The 20361-nt window shown below is 41.1% G+C and overlaps 1 protein-coding gene across 1 annotated transcript; it reads left to right on the forward strand.

The window, feature by feature from the left end:
- Nucleotides 1-540: 540 nt before the first annotated feature.
- ISOC1 (isochorismatase domain containing 1) lies at nucleotides 541-16227 on the forward strand. The gene is made up of 5 exons (XM_074813236.1): nucleotides 541-988; nucleotides 9806-9925; nucleotides 10099-10302; nucleotides 10689-10805; nucleotides 14739-16227. The coding sequence occupies exons 1-5, from the start codon at nucleotides 683-685 to the stop codon at nucleotides 14883-14885; spliced, it is 894 nt and encodes a 297-aa protein (XP_074669337.1). The 5' UTR covers nucleotides 541-682; the 3' UTR covers nucleotides 14886-16227.
- Nucleotides 16228-20361: the final 4134 nt, after the last annotated feature.

Raw genomic sequence — 20361 nt, forward strand, 5'->3', positions numbered from 1 at the left:
AGGCTGGATCATGCCTGAAAGAAAGCGGGCATTTTCCAGCCTCTATCAACAGGTCCCTCCTCAGTTCCGCGGGTCGCGGCCGCGCCCGTCCCCGCCACGGAGCCCGGCAGCCCTCCCTCCCTCGCCAGCCGCACCGCTCGGCGCGCCGCTCCCCGCCGCCGCCACCGCCCGACGGCGCGCCGCGCTCCCGGTCCCCTGCGCCCCCACCGCTTCACCGCAGCGGGGTGCGCGCCGGCGAGGGACGAGCTGCCTGCCCGCCGTGCCGAGGCCACGACGGGGCCGCCGCAGCGGGAGGTGCCCTTAGCCTCCCGCCGCCTGCCCCTCCCCGGGGGACCCGGGCTCTCCCCGTCGGCCCAGACGAGGGCAGGCGTTTGGGTGAGGGCTGCTCCTCCGGCCGCCCGCTAGAGGGGAGGCACCCGCCCTCCGAGGAGGAGCGGCGGCGGGAGAGCCTGCCCGACGGAATCGCCCCGGCAGCGCACGCGCCCCCGAGGGCTCGCGGGGCAGGGCCGGGCCCCATGGCGAGGAGGAGGAGGAGGAGGAGCAGGAGCAGACGTATCGGGGATTGGGGGCCGCCGGCGCCGCCCGCCCGGCTTGGGGGAGGAGGCGGCAGGAGGAGGAGTGGCGGCGCGGGCCGCAGAGAGCTGGCAGGGCTGGGATCGGCTCGGCGCGGCTGCCCCTGAAGATGGCGGCGGCGGAGGCGGCGGGCGCCGCTGCTCCGGGCGGCGGGGGCTGCTCGCCAGCGGGCGGCGGCTCGGTGCCCGTCCTCTTCTGCTTCTCTGTCTTCGCGCGGCCCTCCAGCGTGCCCCACGGCGCCGGCTACGAGCTGCTGATCCAGAAGTTCCTCAGCCTCTACGGGGACCAGATAGACATGCACCGCAAGTTCGTGGTGCAGCTCTTCGCCGAGGAGTGGAGCCAGTACATAGACCTGCCCAAGGGCTTCCTGGTCAGCGAGCGCTGCAAGGTGCGCCTGGTGCCGCTGCAGATACAGGTGAGACCCGACGGCGGGGCAGCGCTGGCCGCCACAGGGGTGGGGGTGGGCGGGCAGGCAGCCCCGTCCCGCTGCCGGCAGCGGCTGCCCGGCCTCCCCCGGACCGTGCCGGGGAGAAGCGGCAGCGAGCTGGGTTCTCGGCGGCGGCCGGGTGGTCCGGAGCGGGCTGGCGCTGTGGACAGCGCCCCGCAAGCCCACGCTGACTGATTTCTCCGTGGAAACTTGTTTCACTGAGGCGGGGAGGCAGCCGCGCTCCGCGCCACGTGCGTTTGGTAACCGGGCTTTGCCTTCACTTGGCCCGTGAATGGGAAAATCGCCTGGTGGCTGACATAATAACTTCTCCTTTAAAACAGGCGGCTGGTGCTAGCCGGCCTTACCCGGAGGTGATGCCGCTAAGTGGGAACTCAGAGGGTGCCGGTAAAGAGGGCTCTGCCAGAGCTAGGTCTCATGGCTTGTAGGTCCCTGCGATTTCTGTATCCCTTCTTGCCCCAAAAAGCTTTCTGATTTACAGATTCCTAACTCACTAGTTTTGTGGCTGTAAACCAGGAAACCAGACTGCCAGACAAGTACAGTACGTGTGTTTCATACTAAGATATCTTTGTGCACACTGGAGGTTTGTGCTAGTCGTACTGTAATAGTTCCACTTGAACCAAAATTGCTTTTTTCGTTCTCCAGCATCAAAGAAATTAACTTAAAAAATACCCCGACAAAACAAAACACATTTATTGCTTTAATTCAGAACATACTTCTTAATTTATAACTAAGAAATTTTAGTTTGTAGAGCCAACATTACTAACAAGTTGAAAAAGTCATGTCATAAAAAATGAAATATTGCTTGTCTTCTGCTGGAACCCTGCTTAATTGTAGTCTCTTGAACCCATAAACTCTCAAGGTGGCCTGTTCCTTTAGACTGTACGTCAAGGATGCCTTTGGAGTCTTTTGTCCCTTCCATAACCCTATGTATGGAAAGAGTGGTTAAGACGACCAAACTAGTTTAATAACTTATTGTGTCATTTATTATTAACTTCGTCATTTGTCATCATTGTATTCAGTTTGCAACCTTTCTCCTTTGTGCGTTGGAAACAGAATGGGTGGGGGCCCGTCCAGAGAAACTGGAAAGGGCAGCCCCTCCAACTTGCAAATAATTCAAGCAAGGATTTTAAAAACAGAATTTGTGTAATCTGGGTGTGTAACAGTGGTGCAGGTCAGAATTTTGCTTCTTATCTGTGCGTGCAGATCACTGCTCTGCAAAGACTCTCTTGCAGATGACTTCTGCACTGAAACTATAAATGCAGCCCAAGCGTTGGTAGCAGGATGTATGTACATCTCGGTGTGAAAGGTCAGTGTTGAGACATGGAAGGATACGTCATTCTCGGGGTGCAGATGCACTACGCAGCTTTGCAGGGATTCGGAATGAACCAATATTTAATGCATTAATTGCCTAATTGATTAGCTGCTTTCACCTATACTGTTGCAATTCTGTGACAATAGCAACTGTTGATATGAAAAGGATGGTACTTGTTTATTATTTTAGTTGCCTCCTTGATGTACTTCAGCAGCTGAGAATGTGCTGGAGACATCACAATAATGTCAGTCAGCTTGCCTTAAGCCACCGGCAGGTGCTCTGAGATCATTCGTTTGGGGAATGTTTGGTCTGATACAGTCACAGCTGCACTTTTTAAGACCTTTAGGATTTACTGATGGGAAGATTATACTTTCTTTCTATATGTTGATTTATGCACTACCACTGTTGTGTGCCTTTCCCCACCCTCCCACACCCCCCCACTGCTGATGTTTTATCTGCAGTTACACCTGACATAGGTTTGTCAACTCTGCATGCAGCATAGTTGGTTGAAATACCATTCTGAACGTGTCTTTCAAGAGGGACAACCTTTGCTCACTGAGGTGATTAGACTTGCATATTTGGAAACATATTTGGTTTAAAATTAAGATTCACAGATACTAGCATCCACATCCCTAGACAATAAGTTCACTATTTTTATGTGTGTGCTTTATAAAATATATGTATGCACTTAGTTATGGATGGCATTTTAACCCCTAGGATGGTAGCGCCCATTAGCTCTGGAACCATATCCTCCCATCTTGATTCCTGTGCAGACCTGTCATGGAAGGATGCCTTTTGTTGCAGTGGCTCAAGAAATGTCAGCACCAAATGGTGTTTGACTGGGCTGTTTCAATTTCCTGTCCCTGCACTTGGAGGGACAGTACTCTCATGGAGGAATCACTGTATGTTGCCCTTAGAAAGCCACTCCACAAGGCCCAGTTCAGGGCTTGATCTGTACAGGGACATTTGCTCTCCAGTCATAGTTGTGCCTTTGTAATGTGCTCATATATGTACATTTGATTGGTTTAGCTGACCTGGAGCAAAACAGCCACTTTAACTTGTAATGGCCACCCAGTGTTAGGCAGGCTGGTGGATGCAGTAAACCCTGATGTTCAGCCTGGCTGCCACTCTTGGAACACCTCAACCACAGACTTGCGGTGAGGAGAGATTTTTCCTTTGGCCTCTCCCAACAGATGAGCAGGGCATTTGCTTACATCTTGAGGGACTGACTGTTAGCAGAATGGAGCCATCTGCTTTTCATGGGTTTTAAGTGTTTTAAATATTTCTAGTTGGGGCAGGGGAATGCAGGGCCACTTTAACCTCTTTTAGCTCTAAATGCAGTTAAATAGGGCTATTAGAGCTACTGTGTTTTGCTCTAACTGCTGTAGCTGTCTTTGGGGGAGAGAAGCAGTAAGCACTTGGGAGGTATTGGAAGACAAGACAGCTATACTCATTACAGCCTTGCAATAGAGGAGTTTGGGCAGCATTCGAATATATGCCTGAGAGCAGCTATTTCACAGTCACTGTTATAACTTCAGGGTGACTTCTCTTCAGCAGTACTTGTGCTCTGTGTTTACAAACTTGTAACCTTATGATGCTAGAGGTAAAAGGGTAAAATTATTATTGAAATCATTGCATAAAGCACCTCTACTTCAGGGTGTTTTTTTAAAAGACACTTTGACATCTCAGATGTATTCTGCTTGCAGAAAGCTGCTTGCAGAATGATACTTAATTGTTGCTGAAATATAAGGTAAATAAAATAGAACTATTTATACACAGATTTTCACTCTTTTTGCACGTATCTAATTGCTACATTCAGAGGCTTTGGAAGCACAAGTTAAGATTAACTCTATGGAGCCTAAGTCCATTTTCTGAAGACCAGAAAAAGTCAAAGCATAAATTGCAGTCGGTAAGGGGATTTGTTTGCCTTTTTTTTTTTTTTTTTAAAGGTGCAGTTAGAAATTCTGATACATTAGTGCTACAATTAAATATAATGTTTCTAAATAAATACATTTGTTTTAAAAGCAGCATTTGGAACCTTAAAGAAGGGAAAAAAAGGACTGAAAATATTGGAAGAGGTTTCTTCATATCCGGACTCCTTGTTTGTGCATCTTTACTCTGCAGCAAACATTTTGCTAATTTTGGATTTTGATTAAAGTATTTTGTACTGTCTTAATTATATGAACATCATGTGTTTATCTAACTAAATCTGTCCTTTTTAAATGGTGAATTGTACATGAAAGACTGCACTTTGGCTTAGCATAAAATAAATATTTATACTGCTAAGTTGAAACACTTGTAACCTGTTTTTCCCTTGAAAAACATGAAACTGAATTTCTTCATTTTTTTTTTTCTTTGAAAGTTAAGCAGCAAAGTGAAACCGAATCCTACAGATTTCCTTTTAGAAATAAAAGAGAAGAAAATGTGATAGCTTCTTTTCTTTGTTGTCTTTTTATGACATCCTTGAAATACAAATGCTGCAAGGTCCTCCACTCTGCCCTTTTAGTGGGTAACCTTGGCAAGAGATTTATGAATGATGTCACATGGGATTATTTCTCTTCTTCCATTTTCTTGTTCATTACAAATACTGGGGGAAAATTGCATTTTGTATGTGTAATGGTTTTCTGGAGTTTGACCAGGGAAAGTACAGATAAAGAGCCAGTATGCTTGAGTATTTTTGTGGAGCTGATTCTGTAATTACAGTAGTTCATCAGTCACATTTTGTATGATTAATAACAATCAGCGGAGGTGAAATAGATGTGAAAAAACATCTGTCCTTTCCCACCTAGGCCTTTTCTAGAGTAGGATTTAAAGCTGTATGTAAGTCGTGACAGCATACCTTTAAATCCTGGTCTGGACAAGGTCCTAGAGATGACTTCTCTAGCTGGGTAAAAGATTTGCATCAGGTTACGTGTCCATCTGATGTACCTATTCTGGTTGTGCTGTGGATAACTTCCAGCTGGAGGGAAGAAAGTCCTGGTGACTAACTCAGAGGGGTGAAGCAAAACAAATGGAAAAGTTTATATACTGTGTGTGTGAACTTTAGTTGGGCTTGATTTGGGATTTTGGGGTTTTGTTTTTTGCTTTTAAATTTAGGTTGTTTAAAAACATACTGGCTGAGTAGATGTATCTTTGTGGTGGTTTCGGACAGGTACCATGTGGCTGCAGTGGCTCACCATCCATGCCCAGCCTGCCTCTCCTCAGAATGAAAGCAAACAGGTGCTGGCATGCTGGCCCAGGGTTTGATGGATGTTTGGGTGTAGGTTTGCCCCCACACCAGCTCACTGGTAGGATGTGGATGGTCATGGTTTTCACTGTCAGGATGTGTGAGGTGGAGGTGTCCCATGTACCAGATGCAGAGTGGCTGTGGAAGGGGAGAATGGCCTTGAGAGCAAGTGAGTGGTAGGGTTTACGTGGCACATTGAAGAACCAGTAAATGGAAACTTTCCTTTATACTTTTCCTTTATACTTAGTAGATACTTCTGTGAATTTATTTATGGACTGCATTAGCTACTGTTCATGAAACTTAGTTTCAAATTCTGCAGTGCTCTGTCCTTCCCACATCTGCTACTCCATGTAACACCAGCAGGTGTTAATTTTTTTCATCTCACCATCTATTTCTTCAGGTTTCTTCTTGTTCTGCCACATGTTGCATGGTTCAATTCAGACTGGAAGTTAATCAGAAATAAATATGAAAATCAATAGAGGAACTATTTGTGTTAGATTTTGTAAAAACTTTTATTTAGCAAATATATAGTTGACCCAAGTTTATTTTTGAGTGCCACTGGTGTTAAACTGAAGGCATAAATTAAATCATATTAAACTAACTTGGTAATAGAGGAAAGCAGCTCCCTGTGATGTTTGTCATAAACACATGGGATTATGGATTCAGTGAAAGTATCTAATGAGGATGCTCCCTTGCTGGAAAGGCAGTCAGTTTCTTCGGTGCTTAGCTGTCAAATCAATAATACGGAATTGGGCTCTATAAGATCTGTTCTGTATCCACTGTTTGTAAATATTCCATCATCCCTGTCATTGCCGAAACTTAGGGCAAATACTCTTTTTGCAAAAGGTGCCAAGCTGGGAGGAGCTGTAAACATCTGAGAGAGCAGAATCCAGGCTTTTCATGACAGGATGGAGAAACAAGGTGAAATAAGATGTAGTTTAAAATGGAAACAACAAAGATAGAAATAATTCCTATGCTAACACAGAAGTAATCAACTAAGCAAATAAAAGATGAGGGAGAGTTCAAGGGATGATTTTAAGGTTAAAATGCACCTCAGGAGTCTAAGTATTATTAGTTATGAAGAGAGCAATTTAGTCTACTGAAAAGTACAAATTGAACAGGGCCTGCAAGGGCTGTGAATTGACTGATCTCCTCTGAGGTGCTGAGTGCTGAGAAGTATTACGGGCAGAGAAATACTACTGTTATAGTAGTACTGGGTGCCTCACTGTGCACTGCAATGTGAAAAGCATCCCAAGGAGGGCAATGAAAATTATTTATTGAAAGTATTAGGTATGCTTTAGAATAAGGGAGGGGAGGGGAAACACTAAAGGGAGACTGGATCTGAGTCTTGAGGCATGGTAATAGCTGTTAGTGCATGGTTATGCACAAGAAGGGGCATAGTAATGCTCTTGTGTTTCGAATCCACCATGGACAGAACTGGAAATAAGCTCTTAAATGGAAACAAAGGAGCTGTGGTTGAGAAGACACAGCAAGATAAAGATGACAGAGCTGTGGGATGGATTGTATAGGAGCTCTGTAAATTGTGTATTGCTGTGGGGTCAGACCAGGTAGGTATCTCTGGAGAATATTTGCATTTGATTGATCCTTTTGTAGAGGCAGACTAGGAAGCTGCTTGAAGGCCTTGCTAGTCTATTCATAGTTGTTCCTCTGCTAAGGATGCTAGTGCCATCCACTGCCTTGCCATAGGAATGTGTATACTAAGGCAGTAGACTAACTCCACGTAAATCATTCTGCAATCCATGATGATTTGCAGTAGTTCAAAATGATCTTAAAGAAATTAAAGTGGTGGAATGATTTATAGAAGAAAATAATGGTCTTTGATTGTCATATAAATGCCAAGACAAAATGACATGTTTTCTGAGTGGGAAGCACACTTATAAATATTGCCTATTCCAATTACTCTATTTTTGCTGCTGAGCAGTGGGAAAGTTAAATGTCATGATTGACTGCTCTGATGGTAGTAAGTGCGAGAGTTAGAATGGCTCACGGTAGGTGCTCACTGTGGTGTTGAATTGCACATTAATACTTCCCACCAACTGGGGAAGTATTGCATTGTTCTACATTGTTCAAGCACGTAGATGGATGGTGTTCAAGAACAAGGCTGTTATTCAATATTTAATTTTATTTTCAAGCATTCTTGGTCCCAGATCTCATGTATTACATGGTGTAGAATCTCAGGAGTGTTGTTTGGGAGAGCTGTCTGGAGGCTGCCTTCTGTAACTCCTATGCAAATCCAATTCTTGATCAAATCAGCTATTGCTTTTGCTGAATGCTGAAAAACGCCAAGAGTGGAGATCCCACCACCCATGGTAACCTGTTTCTGTGCAGCTGTACCTTCCTAGTGAAAAAGATTTTCCTGTTGCCTGTTGTGATGCTCTTCTGTGTTCTGCTGGCATCAGTGGGTCCAGTGTTAATCTGCTTTGTGGTCATTACTGCATTTGCCTGTGTAACTGCTTGTATTAACAGTATGGCCGTTTTGCCCTCAAGGACTGGAAGAACTACAGTTAGGAATGTTTGCTGTTTTGGCAGTAGTGGTGTACTGAATCTGAGAGGTGTGGGAATTTAGCATTTACAATTGTAAGGCACAAGTCATTTTCACAACGGTACGAACAGGCCATTCTGTACGGTTCAGCCTGGCCAATACTGTACTTTTTTAGCCTTGGAAACTGAGATCAAAAGTGTTTTACTCAGGAGATAATGGTGAATCAATGAAAGATTTGGGACTAATATTTAAGGATTCCCAGTTCCTGTGTGGCAAGTTGAGCTTGTCTGGCCACCAGGTGCCCACCAAGCTGCTCCGTCACTCCCCATCCTCAACAGGACAGGGGTTCTCCTGACAAAAAGTTTGTGGATCAAGGTAAGGTCAGGGAGATCACTTACTGATTACCATCACAGACTAGACTTGGGGAAATGAATTTAATTTATTGCCCATCAATAACAGAGTAGAATAATGAGAAATAAGAACAAATGTAAACACACCTTCCGCCCACCCTTCCCTTCTTTTCCAGGCTCAGCTTCACTTCCAACCTCTCTACCTCCTCCCTGCAAGCCTTGCAGAGGGATGGGGAATAGGGGATTGTGATCAGTTCATCACACATTGTCTCTGCCACTCCTTCCTCCTTACACTCTTCTACAGGCTGCAGGTCTGACATGGGGCAGCTTCTGGCATCTTCTCACAAAAGCCACCCCTGCAGCCTCCCCCCACTACCAAAACCTTGCCGCATAAACCAAATACATCGCTGCTCTTCCAAAATATACTGTTTTACAGATGCTGTAATTTTGTTTCAGTTTAAAACATCACAACCTCAGTTTGCAGAAAATGAAATATATACAATTAATGGCTACTTCCCAGAAGCAGTTTATTCAATTCGATTAAAAGCTCCTGAATGGATGTAATTTCTTTTGAGTTGCCTTAGAACTAAAGGATAGTATGTAGTTGCTTTCTTCCCTGTAGCCTCCAGCTGAAGCCTTATCCTTTGCTTCTGCAGGTAGTGCAAGTAATTTCATACAAATACAAAACACTCTTTCAAAGTCTGAGAAAATGCAATCTTTGATTTCTTTTTTCTAACCCTCCCTCCTACCCCATTGGCGGTCCGTACAAGGGAAACTCTGGAAGATTATTTTTATCATTAAAATGTATTCAGTTCAGTTTCTGGTCATAGTACTGACAAGCTTCTCTGCTTTTGTTTTAGCCTTTGGACTTTCATCAGACTTATGCTAAAAGATGTCATAGACAAAACAAACTGACTACACAATGAAACTATTGAAAATATGTGTATATAAAATATTGAAATCAAGTGGAAGTCTGACTTTTAACTTTTAATTTATCCTGATTTTATGTCCATTCTAAGAGTTGTGGATTTAAAAATGTATTTGAGAAACGTAATTATTTTGTTGGGCGGTTTGTTTTTTTTTTTAAACAGTACTTTAGGCAGTATGCGCCTCTGCTTCCCTTCAGGGTTCAGAAGTTTCTATGTACATTTACATTGACTTGGGTCTCCCACCTAATAGAGTCTTGATTACCTATTGGTAAGTGTACTATACTGCTCATTCACTTGAATTTAGAAGCATTCCAAAATCAGGTTTGAGAAACCTCTCTCCTATTTTGACTTAAAGTAACATAAACCTGTTACCTGGCAGAGGTGTTGCACTCTTTCTCATTCTGCTGCTTTTCTGAAAGGGTGTTCACTGCCACAGAAAACATTATCTTTATTTTGTTTTTCAGATGACTACTTTGGGCAACCTGACACCCTCAAGCACTGTGTTTTTCTGCTGTGATATGCAAGAGCGATTCCGGCCTGCCATCAAGTATTTTGGTGATATCATCAGCGTGGGCCAACGACTGGTATGGCTTTTGCTTTTTTTTTCTTGTAGTGAGTTTTGATCACACATGTAAATTATTATTTCATGCACAGCCAGTTTACTGGTTATTCAGTTTCAGGTAATAACAATGTCTTTGCTGTTATCATTCTTTAATAATTTCTGTTCTTGTATGCTTTCCTCCCTGCCCTTTTGCAGCTCCAAGGTGCACGGCTCTTAGGAATTCCAGTTATTGTAACTGAACAGTATCCCAAAGGTCTTGGCAGCACTGTGCAAGAAATTGATTTAACAGGAGCTAAACTTGTGCTTCCCAAAACAAAATTTTCGATGGTGTTGCCAGAAGTTGAAGCAGCATTAGCAGAGATCCCTGGAGTCCGCAGCGTTGTCCTGTTTGGAGTGGAAGTATGTGCCTTGCCATTCCTGTACTGTTCTATGGTGGTGTCTGTTGGCCCACAACAGTATTAAGTATTGTTTTCTGTAACTAAAAAACCAGTCGATTTATATTGCTTAGAGCTCAGATATCCTCTACAGATTAGATTATTCTTGTGTTATTTGTCTTTGATATTATCTCATAATAAAATTTGAAATGAGATATTTGTAAACTACAGGCTCTTGTCTCAAGCTTGATAGGCATTTAAAACCCACATTGAGTTCCCTAGTAATGTCAGGGATAGAAAATACATGTTTGAACCCTACTTAATAATGTACTCTAATTTGGCATTGTGCTACTCATGTTTTATAATAATGGTTTGTTGGTGGGTTTTTTGCCTTTGATTTCTCCCCTGTAGACTCATGTCTGCATCCAGCAAACAGCATTGGAATTAATTGGCAGAGGTCTGGAAGTTCATATCGTAGCTGATGCCACCTCGTCAAGAAGTATGATGGACAGAATGTTTGCTCTTGAGGTAAGTTTCTTAGTGAAGACTTTCTCCACCTTGGGTCTGTATGTTAATTTCCCTGCTTATTGTAAGCTAACAAGGAATTTCTAAGGACAGTAAGCAGTGCATAAATGTAGACTTGAGAAGAGGTGAATGCGCTGATTCTCAGAATAGCTTCCAGGATGGAGAAGGATTACTGCCTTATTTTTCTTCCCTAAAGTGTGGTTTAGTACGGAACCCAGTTAGGGACACTTGGATTTTAATAGTGATTGTTTCATGCAATCTAGGGTACTCTGTATAGCCATTAGCATTTTGGGATATTTTCTTATGTTATCTGTACAGCAGAGTAAAAGTGCTACAGAGCTTTTGGTTTTGTTGTTCCAAACAGTATTTGTTCTGCTATTGAAATTCCTTGAAATGCAATGGAATATAGTAAATGATCCTGGTCAAAGCTCTTTCTTGTATGTCTGTCCCTCCCTCTGCTCTTCCTCATCAGTGCAAATTAAAGCTTAATCTCAAGACTGTGATTATCGTAAAGACTTTTTTTTCCCCCCTTCTAGGAGCTTAGTCTAACTAAATGTTGAGAAAGTGAAGATAAATGTAGCAAGAAGATTTAAAAGCATGTAACAGCTACATGGTAGCAAATTCATACAAACAATTTTTTGATAGCGTACTCTTAACTTGCCTATAGGCATCACTGTTGGAAATCAAAAACATATATACATAAAGCACTGCAATTTTTGCCTCAGGCCCTAACAATTGTTTGGAAATTGATAACAACTACAGCATTTTATACTTTTTTCATAGATTTGGAGAGGACTTTTAATTTATTCTGTTTCTCATGAATAAGAGAATTAAAGGCTAAAGAGAAATCACCAGCATATAGCATTTGATGAAACCTGTGACTTTGATTAAGTGGAAGCTTAATGTCATCTGTCACGTAAAGCATAGTGACGCACACGGAGTGTAGGAATGACTGAAATCATGGACTTCCCAAGTCAATGGGGTGCAGCAGCAGTAGCAGAAAAAACATATATAGAAAAACTGAAATGTTTGCCTTATTGCGTAGGTCTTTGTACATTTGCTTATCACTTACACTGTGTCTGCAAGCATAGAAGTTAGTTCAGTGTAATAGAGGTTAAAGCAGTGACTAGCTAACTTTGCTTTTCTTTCTAGTTGAAAAGGTTTCTATCATCTTAAAGGGCGCAGCTGGTTGCAAAAGCTGTAATCCAGGCAAATTGGTCAGTTTTAGGTATTTAGGTTTTTAGTATATCTTTGCAGTGTTTTCTCACCAAGCACAAAGAAAATATTTTTGTGATCCCCTAAGTAGTCATTAAAATGAGATTTGGGGAACATTTGCTGGCTTGCTGTGATGAGCCAGCCAGTTATATGGCAGTAAGTCCTCATCCTCTGTGGCTGCACATGACAACATTGTCATCTTGTGCTGTAGAGCCTCTTAAAAATGCTACTGAAGGCTGTGGGCTAGAATGACCATACCTGGGAGGAGGACTCTAGAAGAAAGGGACATATGTACTGGGCATGTCAGTAATCCTGACTGACTATTGCAATACATTTCTTAGGGAAGTTCATAAAATACCAAAGCTTTGGGTAGTTCTGCTTTGGTCTCACCGTACAGCTGACAGTTCCTAGTCACACTCTTTTAGTTAGTGAATCTGACATTGGAGCAAGTTTGCACAAGAGACATACCTGGTGAGCTGAGGTGAGGTTCATTGATCTGGGTTCCCTGGATCCTTCTCCTTACCTTTCTGGGAAGATGGGTGTAACATTTATCTTTTCCCAGTAACACAGCCCTCCTCTGTTCACAGTGACCTTTAAGGATAATAGAGTGACCTTTGACCTTGATAACAACCAGCTTCCTCAGCAACCTCAAATCCTATTTGGTCGCACCCCACCATTCAGTTCTCTGCATTTACCCTCAGTACCATGTGATGGTGCTGGTGACGAACATGCAAATACCTGACCAGGTGTACTAGGAAGTGCAGTTTGAATTAATTGATAGCCAAAGCTTTCATGTCTGCCTGATGACCCTAAAGAGTTATTGTCTCCACTTCTGTTGTGCACTTAAAAATGACAGCAGGCAAAACCTTGCTACCAAAAAAACCCCAGAAACCAAAAAACCTCAGAATTTCTATTAGTGAAATAATTCAACTCAACTGGCCGAGGTTGTGGCTGTTATCTGATGAAGATATCTTGTGTCGCTGCTTGGTCTCGGATTGAGCAAGCTTAGTCTGTTCCTGCTGGATTTCTTTTCTGTTCTGCATCTGTTTACTTGTTCCTGTAGTGTGGCTACAACACACGCTTGCTGCTTTCCTTTGTCTGAAAGACTATGTTCTAAGAAAACTTTTTCTTTCTTTGAAGGTAATCCAGTATGCTTAGCACATGCATCTCTTATTCCTACTAATCTCAAAACTGTGTAAATTCTACTTAGTAAGAGTATAAGCCAATGCCAGCCTCTTTGAGATGTGATATGTTTTGTTTGTAAAGAGAAGACATTCTCTTTTTTCAGTCAACATTTCTCAGAAGGCAAAGTTCTTTAACAGTCTGTTTTTTCTCTCATCCATACCAGTTAAAAGCAAACCCTTTGTATTCCTGGAGAAGTACATCTTGAAAACATTGCCATAATACTTCATTTTGGTTTTCCTGGTTTTTGTATGTGTATGTGGTTTAAACAAGCGTGTCATTGTACAGAACAGGAGAGCTGGGGAAGCTATCTGCTTTGTTTCAACTTGAGAATATTGCAGGACTTGCCGTTATTGCAAACAGGAAGCAATATCTTGAGTAAACCTAGCCTAGTTAGTTTATCATTATATAGACTGTAGTTACATATATTTACCGGTCCCCTAAAATTAGTAACTTTCCCCCATTAATTGCTTTCTAATTGAATAACTAGAGTGATCTATGTCTGCCCTAGAAAATTGAGAGCTTCTCTTTTCTTTAGTAATTACTATTGAAACCTGTCTGAAGGCATACATATCTGTATTTTCTGACTCTTGCCTGCCCTTGGCTCATTCAGGACCCTGTTAGATTTGGTGGAGCATGCAGCTGAGCAGAGAATGATGGAGAGAAGGCTGGATCCATGAAGAGTTTTACTGCCAAAGCATCTGTACCATTGCTGGGAAGCTGATGGGGGTGCAGGGGGTGGTCAGCCTTTACTTAAGATAACTTTGCTACATAGGCAACAACCACAGTTTTAAAAGTCCAGAAGCTTTGCAATAGGTCCTGTGGCTTGGGCTAAATGAAGCATTGTTCTGCTTAGTTGCACACTTGCAAGATCTAGCAGACATCTTTCAGTTTTGCTTTCTATGCAGTGATGCTTTTTATTCTATAGACTGTGAAAACTAACTCGAGAGTTACAGAGGCTGTAATGAGATGTTCGTTAAAAGGAGCTGCTCTTGTGCCAGTGTGTGATTTATAAGGTCTGTAGAAGAGCTTTTTGCTATCTCCTGAGATTATTAGTACTAGTGTGCTGTTTAGGCCAAAGTACTATTGCATAACAAGCATTGAAAGAGAAGTTGTTACAATTAAGTTTCTTGATTAACACCTTTGTCTTGGCCCTCACTATCTTTTTTTCCCAGACCTTCCAATCTGCATGAGAGTGAAGGAAGCTATCCTTGGGACCATGCAAGGGGAAAGGGTTGTTAATATAAAAGGGGATGTGTCTTCTGTGTGTTAAATCTCACAGGGGAAAGAACCACGGCCAAGTAGGAAGCCTTATTTATAATCCAGGGCAGCATTTTTTCCTCAGTAAAGTCTGAAAACAGTCACTTTCCATCCTAGCTTTATAAATGGCACGGCCAAGAAATGTTGGAATGGAATTGGCAAGACTTTTGTTAATAGGTGATGTTGTTAAAAATACCATTGGTCTTTTTTACAAAAGGTATACTCATTCACATTTGCAAGTATCTCACATTATTCTCTCTCCACTCTTTTCTCTTTCAGCGTCTTTCTCGTACTGGAATTATAGTTACTACTAGCGAAGCTATATTGCTGCAGCTGGTAGCTGATAAAGAACATCCAAAATTCAAAGAAATCCAAAATCTCATTAAGGCGAGTGCCCCTGAATCAGGGCTCCTTTCCAAAGTTTGAAGAGGATGAAGAGGAAGTAGATCTCATTGTCATCTTTAAGGAGGAAGGAAAGCTGTAAGCGCACATGTATACCTTCTTTCACTAAGACTTTGGTAGAAGTGAAAAATTAAAAATTGACATACTCGTGCTTGCCTTAGCAAAATTGTCTGGTTATACGTCTGGGTGCCAGTATGTTCTGTTTAGTTACAGCTGTCAGAGGTATTGGGTACCGTAGGACCTTTTTGTTGTCAAATTTTCTTCTTTATTTAAAAGGCAAAAATTAACAGAGGTGCCTGCTAGTCTATACCATACACTGATTGTAACAGCTCCAAAAAGTGAATATTTCTGTGACACCTCTTGATTGTGCACTTTGTAAAAGTGTTCTGTGATACTCCAGTTTACTTTTGTACTAATAGAAGATAATTATGTATTGGATAGATGTGATGAAATATGATTTAATGTTTTATGTAAATTAAGTATTTTAATAGGGCATAAGTTAAAACATAGTAAGATATATGGACTACATGTGTGCTGTTGTTCTCTAGAACAAAATTTAAGCACTTTGCTTCATAGACAAGACACACACATCTAGCAGCAGCTGATGTTTGATTGCTGTAGGTAGATGAAGCCTGAATCATGACTTCCACTTATTCTGATATTGACTGCCCAACCTGTATTTCACTTAAGTGTACACAAACAGAAAACTGTCCTTTAATGAGTTCTTTATAAACAACTAGTGTAAACTCCTTCAGAACTAGCAGAAGGTTACCAAAACTTTAAATACATTGGTAAGTACGCTAAGGATGTTAAAGAACAAAAGCTTTTCAGCTTCAAGTGCTGAATCTACTACTATATATAGATTCATTTTGTGGGGTTGTTACCCCATTTTAGTTAGATTGAATAATTTCTTCTGATTTACTCATTTGGCCAAGCAAGCTCTGAAAGAAACCTCAGCTTCTCTAGGTTTTGCTCTTTTTTTGTGGGCTGCAGCTGGGTGGACTTTGAATGGAATCTGGCCTAAAAGCATTCTTCAGCAAAATAACGTCTTTAACTTGATGATATATATATTTTCTGTCTAGAACCAATCTTTTAACACATGGTTTTTCATAAAGGCACTTCCTTCATGTTCCAGTGGTTTAAACAATGTTGTATAAAGTTTACAGTGTGACTGAGACACTTATTTTTTTAAAAGAGTACTAGAAGATGTCATACTGAACACAGATCTTTTTGGTAGAGAAGCAATTAGAGTACATGTATTGTTTTAAAATGCTTATTTTCCCCACAAGGTGGCTCTAAAAGAATTGTTTCAGAGAGTTATAACCTTTATATGTTTAAAACAAATAAAATGTTAACATTTTCTGTCTCTCTTACGCTTGTGATATTTATTGAAGAGCAAATGCTGAAAGCTGTGTTTGCCACAGACCTTACTCTGTTTTGTGCAGCTGTGGAATTTCTATAGATATCATGGGAGTTTTATGTAAACATCAAAGGTGGATAATGTCTACTAATACTTGTCTTCTGCATCTAGTTACAGTGTTATTTAGTGGTCCAAAAGACGAATGAATGTTATGCGTCAAGCTGAAGGCAGGGAGGAGAGTTGAGTTGAAGAACCATTGTCCTCTATCACTGACCTACTTTTTACTTTCTTTTCTGGTATATTAATCACGTTGCCTAGCAGTATAAAGTCCACTTATATAAATCAACAGCTGTGCACAAACTATAAATTTCTTATGAAATAATGGTTTTATTTCTTCTTTTTTTATTCTTACCTTTATGTGTTGATGGTACCTAGAGTTAGTAATTGAAGGAAAAATTATAACAGTTTTTTTACACATTTATTTTTGGAGCAGTATCAACTTCCTCAATAACAAATACATGGGTTTTTACGAGATAATTGTATTTGTTGCTAAAAAATTACCATTTTTATACAAACATAAGTTGGAGGACAGATGTCACAAGTACCTTTGCATACAGCCCTTTCCAAACTAAGGTTTTTAGCAGAAGGGGAATTACTTGGTAGCAAGATGTCACTAGAGAAGAATCTATAAAATACATTTACTTTTTTTTAGTATTTGCATAGTCTTCTGTGGCAAACTAGATTTTTCTCGAGGTCCTTAATTTGTGAGTTTTTTCCATATGCTTAAAAAATAAGAATGCAGGAATACCCAGTGTTAGGCTATAAAACTGAGCTTAGATGTGAATTTAGAGACAGAATGGTTGAAGTCTTTCTTCATTAGATGGGTGTGTTAATCAGCATCACATAGATCATTCAGATGAGATTCCAAGAGTGTTTATTTAAAAAGAATGGAAAAAGTGTTGCCATATTTCTCTTATGTTAAGTAAGTTTATTCACAGGAGAGAATTTCCTTTCCTTCTTTATGCTCTAACTCATCTGTAGTTTCTGTTCTCTGACAAGTGGGTGTTCCCATGCAGTAGAATGGCAGAACTGAGTCGTGTGAGAAGAGGTCTGCAGGCTGTTGCATTATCTAGTGTAAGTACTGTTTTGCCCTGCAAGGATGTGAAATAAATTAATGAAATAACACAGAGGAGTATTGCTTAGGGATATACTCAGGTGGTTGTGAAGAAGCCTAATTCATCACTATCTTAAGTGCCAAGCTGTCCTTTATTTGAAGGCTTCACCACAGCTATGGCTAAGCAACATGATTGCCACCTGCTGTAGGTGGCTTCAGTGTAATTTCTCTTTCCGGGGAAGCAGGACAGTCCTTGATGGAGGAGGTTGGTTTATTTTCCTCTGTAGGTGTTCTGCTTCTGTGCAAAGTTGCTGATGTATTGTTGGTCTCACTGGAGTACCTGCTGTATAAATTCTGCACTAAATATAATAATAGGCATGTGCATGATTAGTTTTTCTATGCTAAACCCTTACAAAGATGAGTGCTTCTTTTCTTATTGGGACAGTTTAGGTTTGAGTTTAAAATATGATCTTGTCTATTCACAGAACCATGGTTCTTTTATTTTTTCCACCCGTATGATAATTTTGTATGAACTAAAACAAGTAAGGTCTCCAGTACTGTTTGCAAAACCTGACAACAGAGAATGAATAAAAAATCAGCTGTTGCTAGCCAGTGTTTTCAGTTATGGACATCACAAATGGTTGGAGAAATGATGCTGTGGTACTGCTCCACCTTCATTTCTGTACTTGCATGACAGTAGTTCTCAGGTAACTGCGCACTTAAATAAATCATGCTGCGTATTGAGTATGTTTCCTATTAGACATTAGGGTGGTGCCCTCTCCTTCCCGCCCTGCGCATATTTATTACATTGACTAAACAATGACATTAACCTTTTGGGAGACAAGAATTAAGATCAATCTTCTCTTTTTGATGCAAGCACTCTCGTTTTTTCTTTTAGAAGCCTCATAGACTTTTTTTTCAAGATTTTTGTTGAACTGAAACTCTTTTACTGCTATGGATTTGTTCTCTTATGTAAGAGATGATCGTTCTTTGTTGCTTTAAAAACTTAGTTTCGATTAAGCATGAAGTAATAGCTGGAGCTGTGGAGCCCTGAAGAAAGGCAAATGATATTAAGGACGATTAAGGCTTTTACTTTGATAAGCACTGATGCCAACTAATACTGTTACGTAGTTCACTTCTCATTCTTCAGAGTATTTTCTACTATATTAATTGCTATGACAGTGACAGAAGATGTCAGTGATTTGTAGAATCTGGGGGGAGCGGGGGGGGGTTCCCTCTGGCTAAATTAGAGATAACCTATACTAGATGGGTATAACAGATGTCCTTCAGATATGTTTAGAACATCTGCTCTGCAAATAGGCTAGTGTAGGAAATCCTTGAAAAAAACCATTGTTTTGGTTGTCCAGTGCTGGTTTCTTCTTAATAATCTCTGAAATGTTATACTTTCATGAAGGTGTTGTTAGACCTTTCTGTAATCTCAAGAAGTGCTTCTGGTACAGCAGAGGTTGCAACTGATAGTATGCTCCTGCTTCTTTTAGGACAGAACTATGTATATATATACATACTCATTTGAACTGTATAACTTAGTTTTTTATATGAGATAAAGGAATATTTGCAAAGGACTGCTGTGAATAGAAGGAAGTTATTAAGTATTAGCATGCTTAGGTCAGCTTAATAGATCTACTAAAACCGCCAGGATTGGCAGCTCTCCTGCCGCTGACAGCATTAGGCTTTGCTTTTAATCTGTTCAAGAGAGAAGATTGAGCAAACAAATGAAGAGAGCAGTTAATAGATGATGAAATACAAAGAGAAAATGTGAAAGAAAACTTGTTTTCTAATTATTACTGGTTTGGTTTTTTTCTTATGAGGATGTTAAGAAGCTGGAACACTTGTTAACGAAGAATTACATACCCTAAGCTTGTAGAAACTGAGTAGGTCACAGCAGTCCTTGCCTCTGTCTTGCTGTGCATTTTAGTCCTTTCCTGGAGTTATTTTACCTTGTTTTCATTACCTTATAAATGTCCAAACAGCAGCTAAGCTTTTTGGCTCTGAGTATTGCAAAGATTGCCAACTGGGAGAGTAAATATTCTGCTGTCAAAACAGAAAAGAAGTGGAAGGTGTTGGAGGAAAGACTGAAGATCACCGCATACTCAGCACTGACATGCCTGAGGCAGGTATGAACTGTTAACCTGCACTGTGGTTTCAAGAGCTCTCAACTGAGACTTTGACAAACCGAAAGCTTTCTGAAAACAAAGGTAGCTCATTACGATTGGAATGATTTTACCTGTCTAGGACATAGATTTTTACAGCTAAAAAATCTTTGTACACCTGAAATGAAGTGAGTTAAAACTAAGTTGGTGCCACTCATCTGGCACCATTGTGATGGGTGTGGATTGTTAGATGGAGTCAAAATCCATTAGAAATGGCCTCTCGCTGTGTTGCCACAGGGAAGTAGACATTTGCAATTAATCCAAGTGAGAATATTGGAACTATTGTTTTCAGAAAGATTTGCTTGTTCAGGTTCACAAAGCTCTTCGTAAAACCTTAGTTCAGCTGAACTCTTGAAGTTGGAATTTGAAATACTGTTCAGGCATCTAGAAAAGCAGGTGTTTGGCTATCAGGTTGTTTCCATACTTCATAGGAGCTTATTAAAATTAAATGTAATGCTGTCATTACTTTGAAGTTCTAATATGTACCTGTTTGTGTCCCTATAAAACACAGACATTCTGGCCTTCAGATTTTGATCCACAATTTAATGTTTTCATTGGGTATTCTAGTATTTTCAGTGGAATTTGAATTGAGGTGTTGCAGACAGGGAAGACTCTATTCAGGTTTCCTTCCAAGTTATAAAGTAGGAAACATTGCTGATGGGAAGAACCAGGGAATAAGCTGTCTAACAGTTCACCAGAGTGTTTAACCAACGCATGGCATCAGTATTTCCACTTTATGTCTCCGACTAACTTAAAGACAAACTTAGAGTCCTTTCAGACATTATCAGTGTGTGTGTGTGGATATGTACAGTGGCATTGTTTAGTTTTGGTATATTTGGACTGAGGCACTGAAAA

The sequence above is a fragment of the Strix aluco genome, chromosome Z (genome assembly GCF_031877795.1).
Source record: "Strix aluco isolate bStrAlu1 chromosome Z, bStrAlu1.hap1, whole genome shotgun sequence".
NCBI lineage: Eukaryota > Metazoa > Chordata > Aves > Strigiformes > Strigidae > Strix > Strix aluco.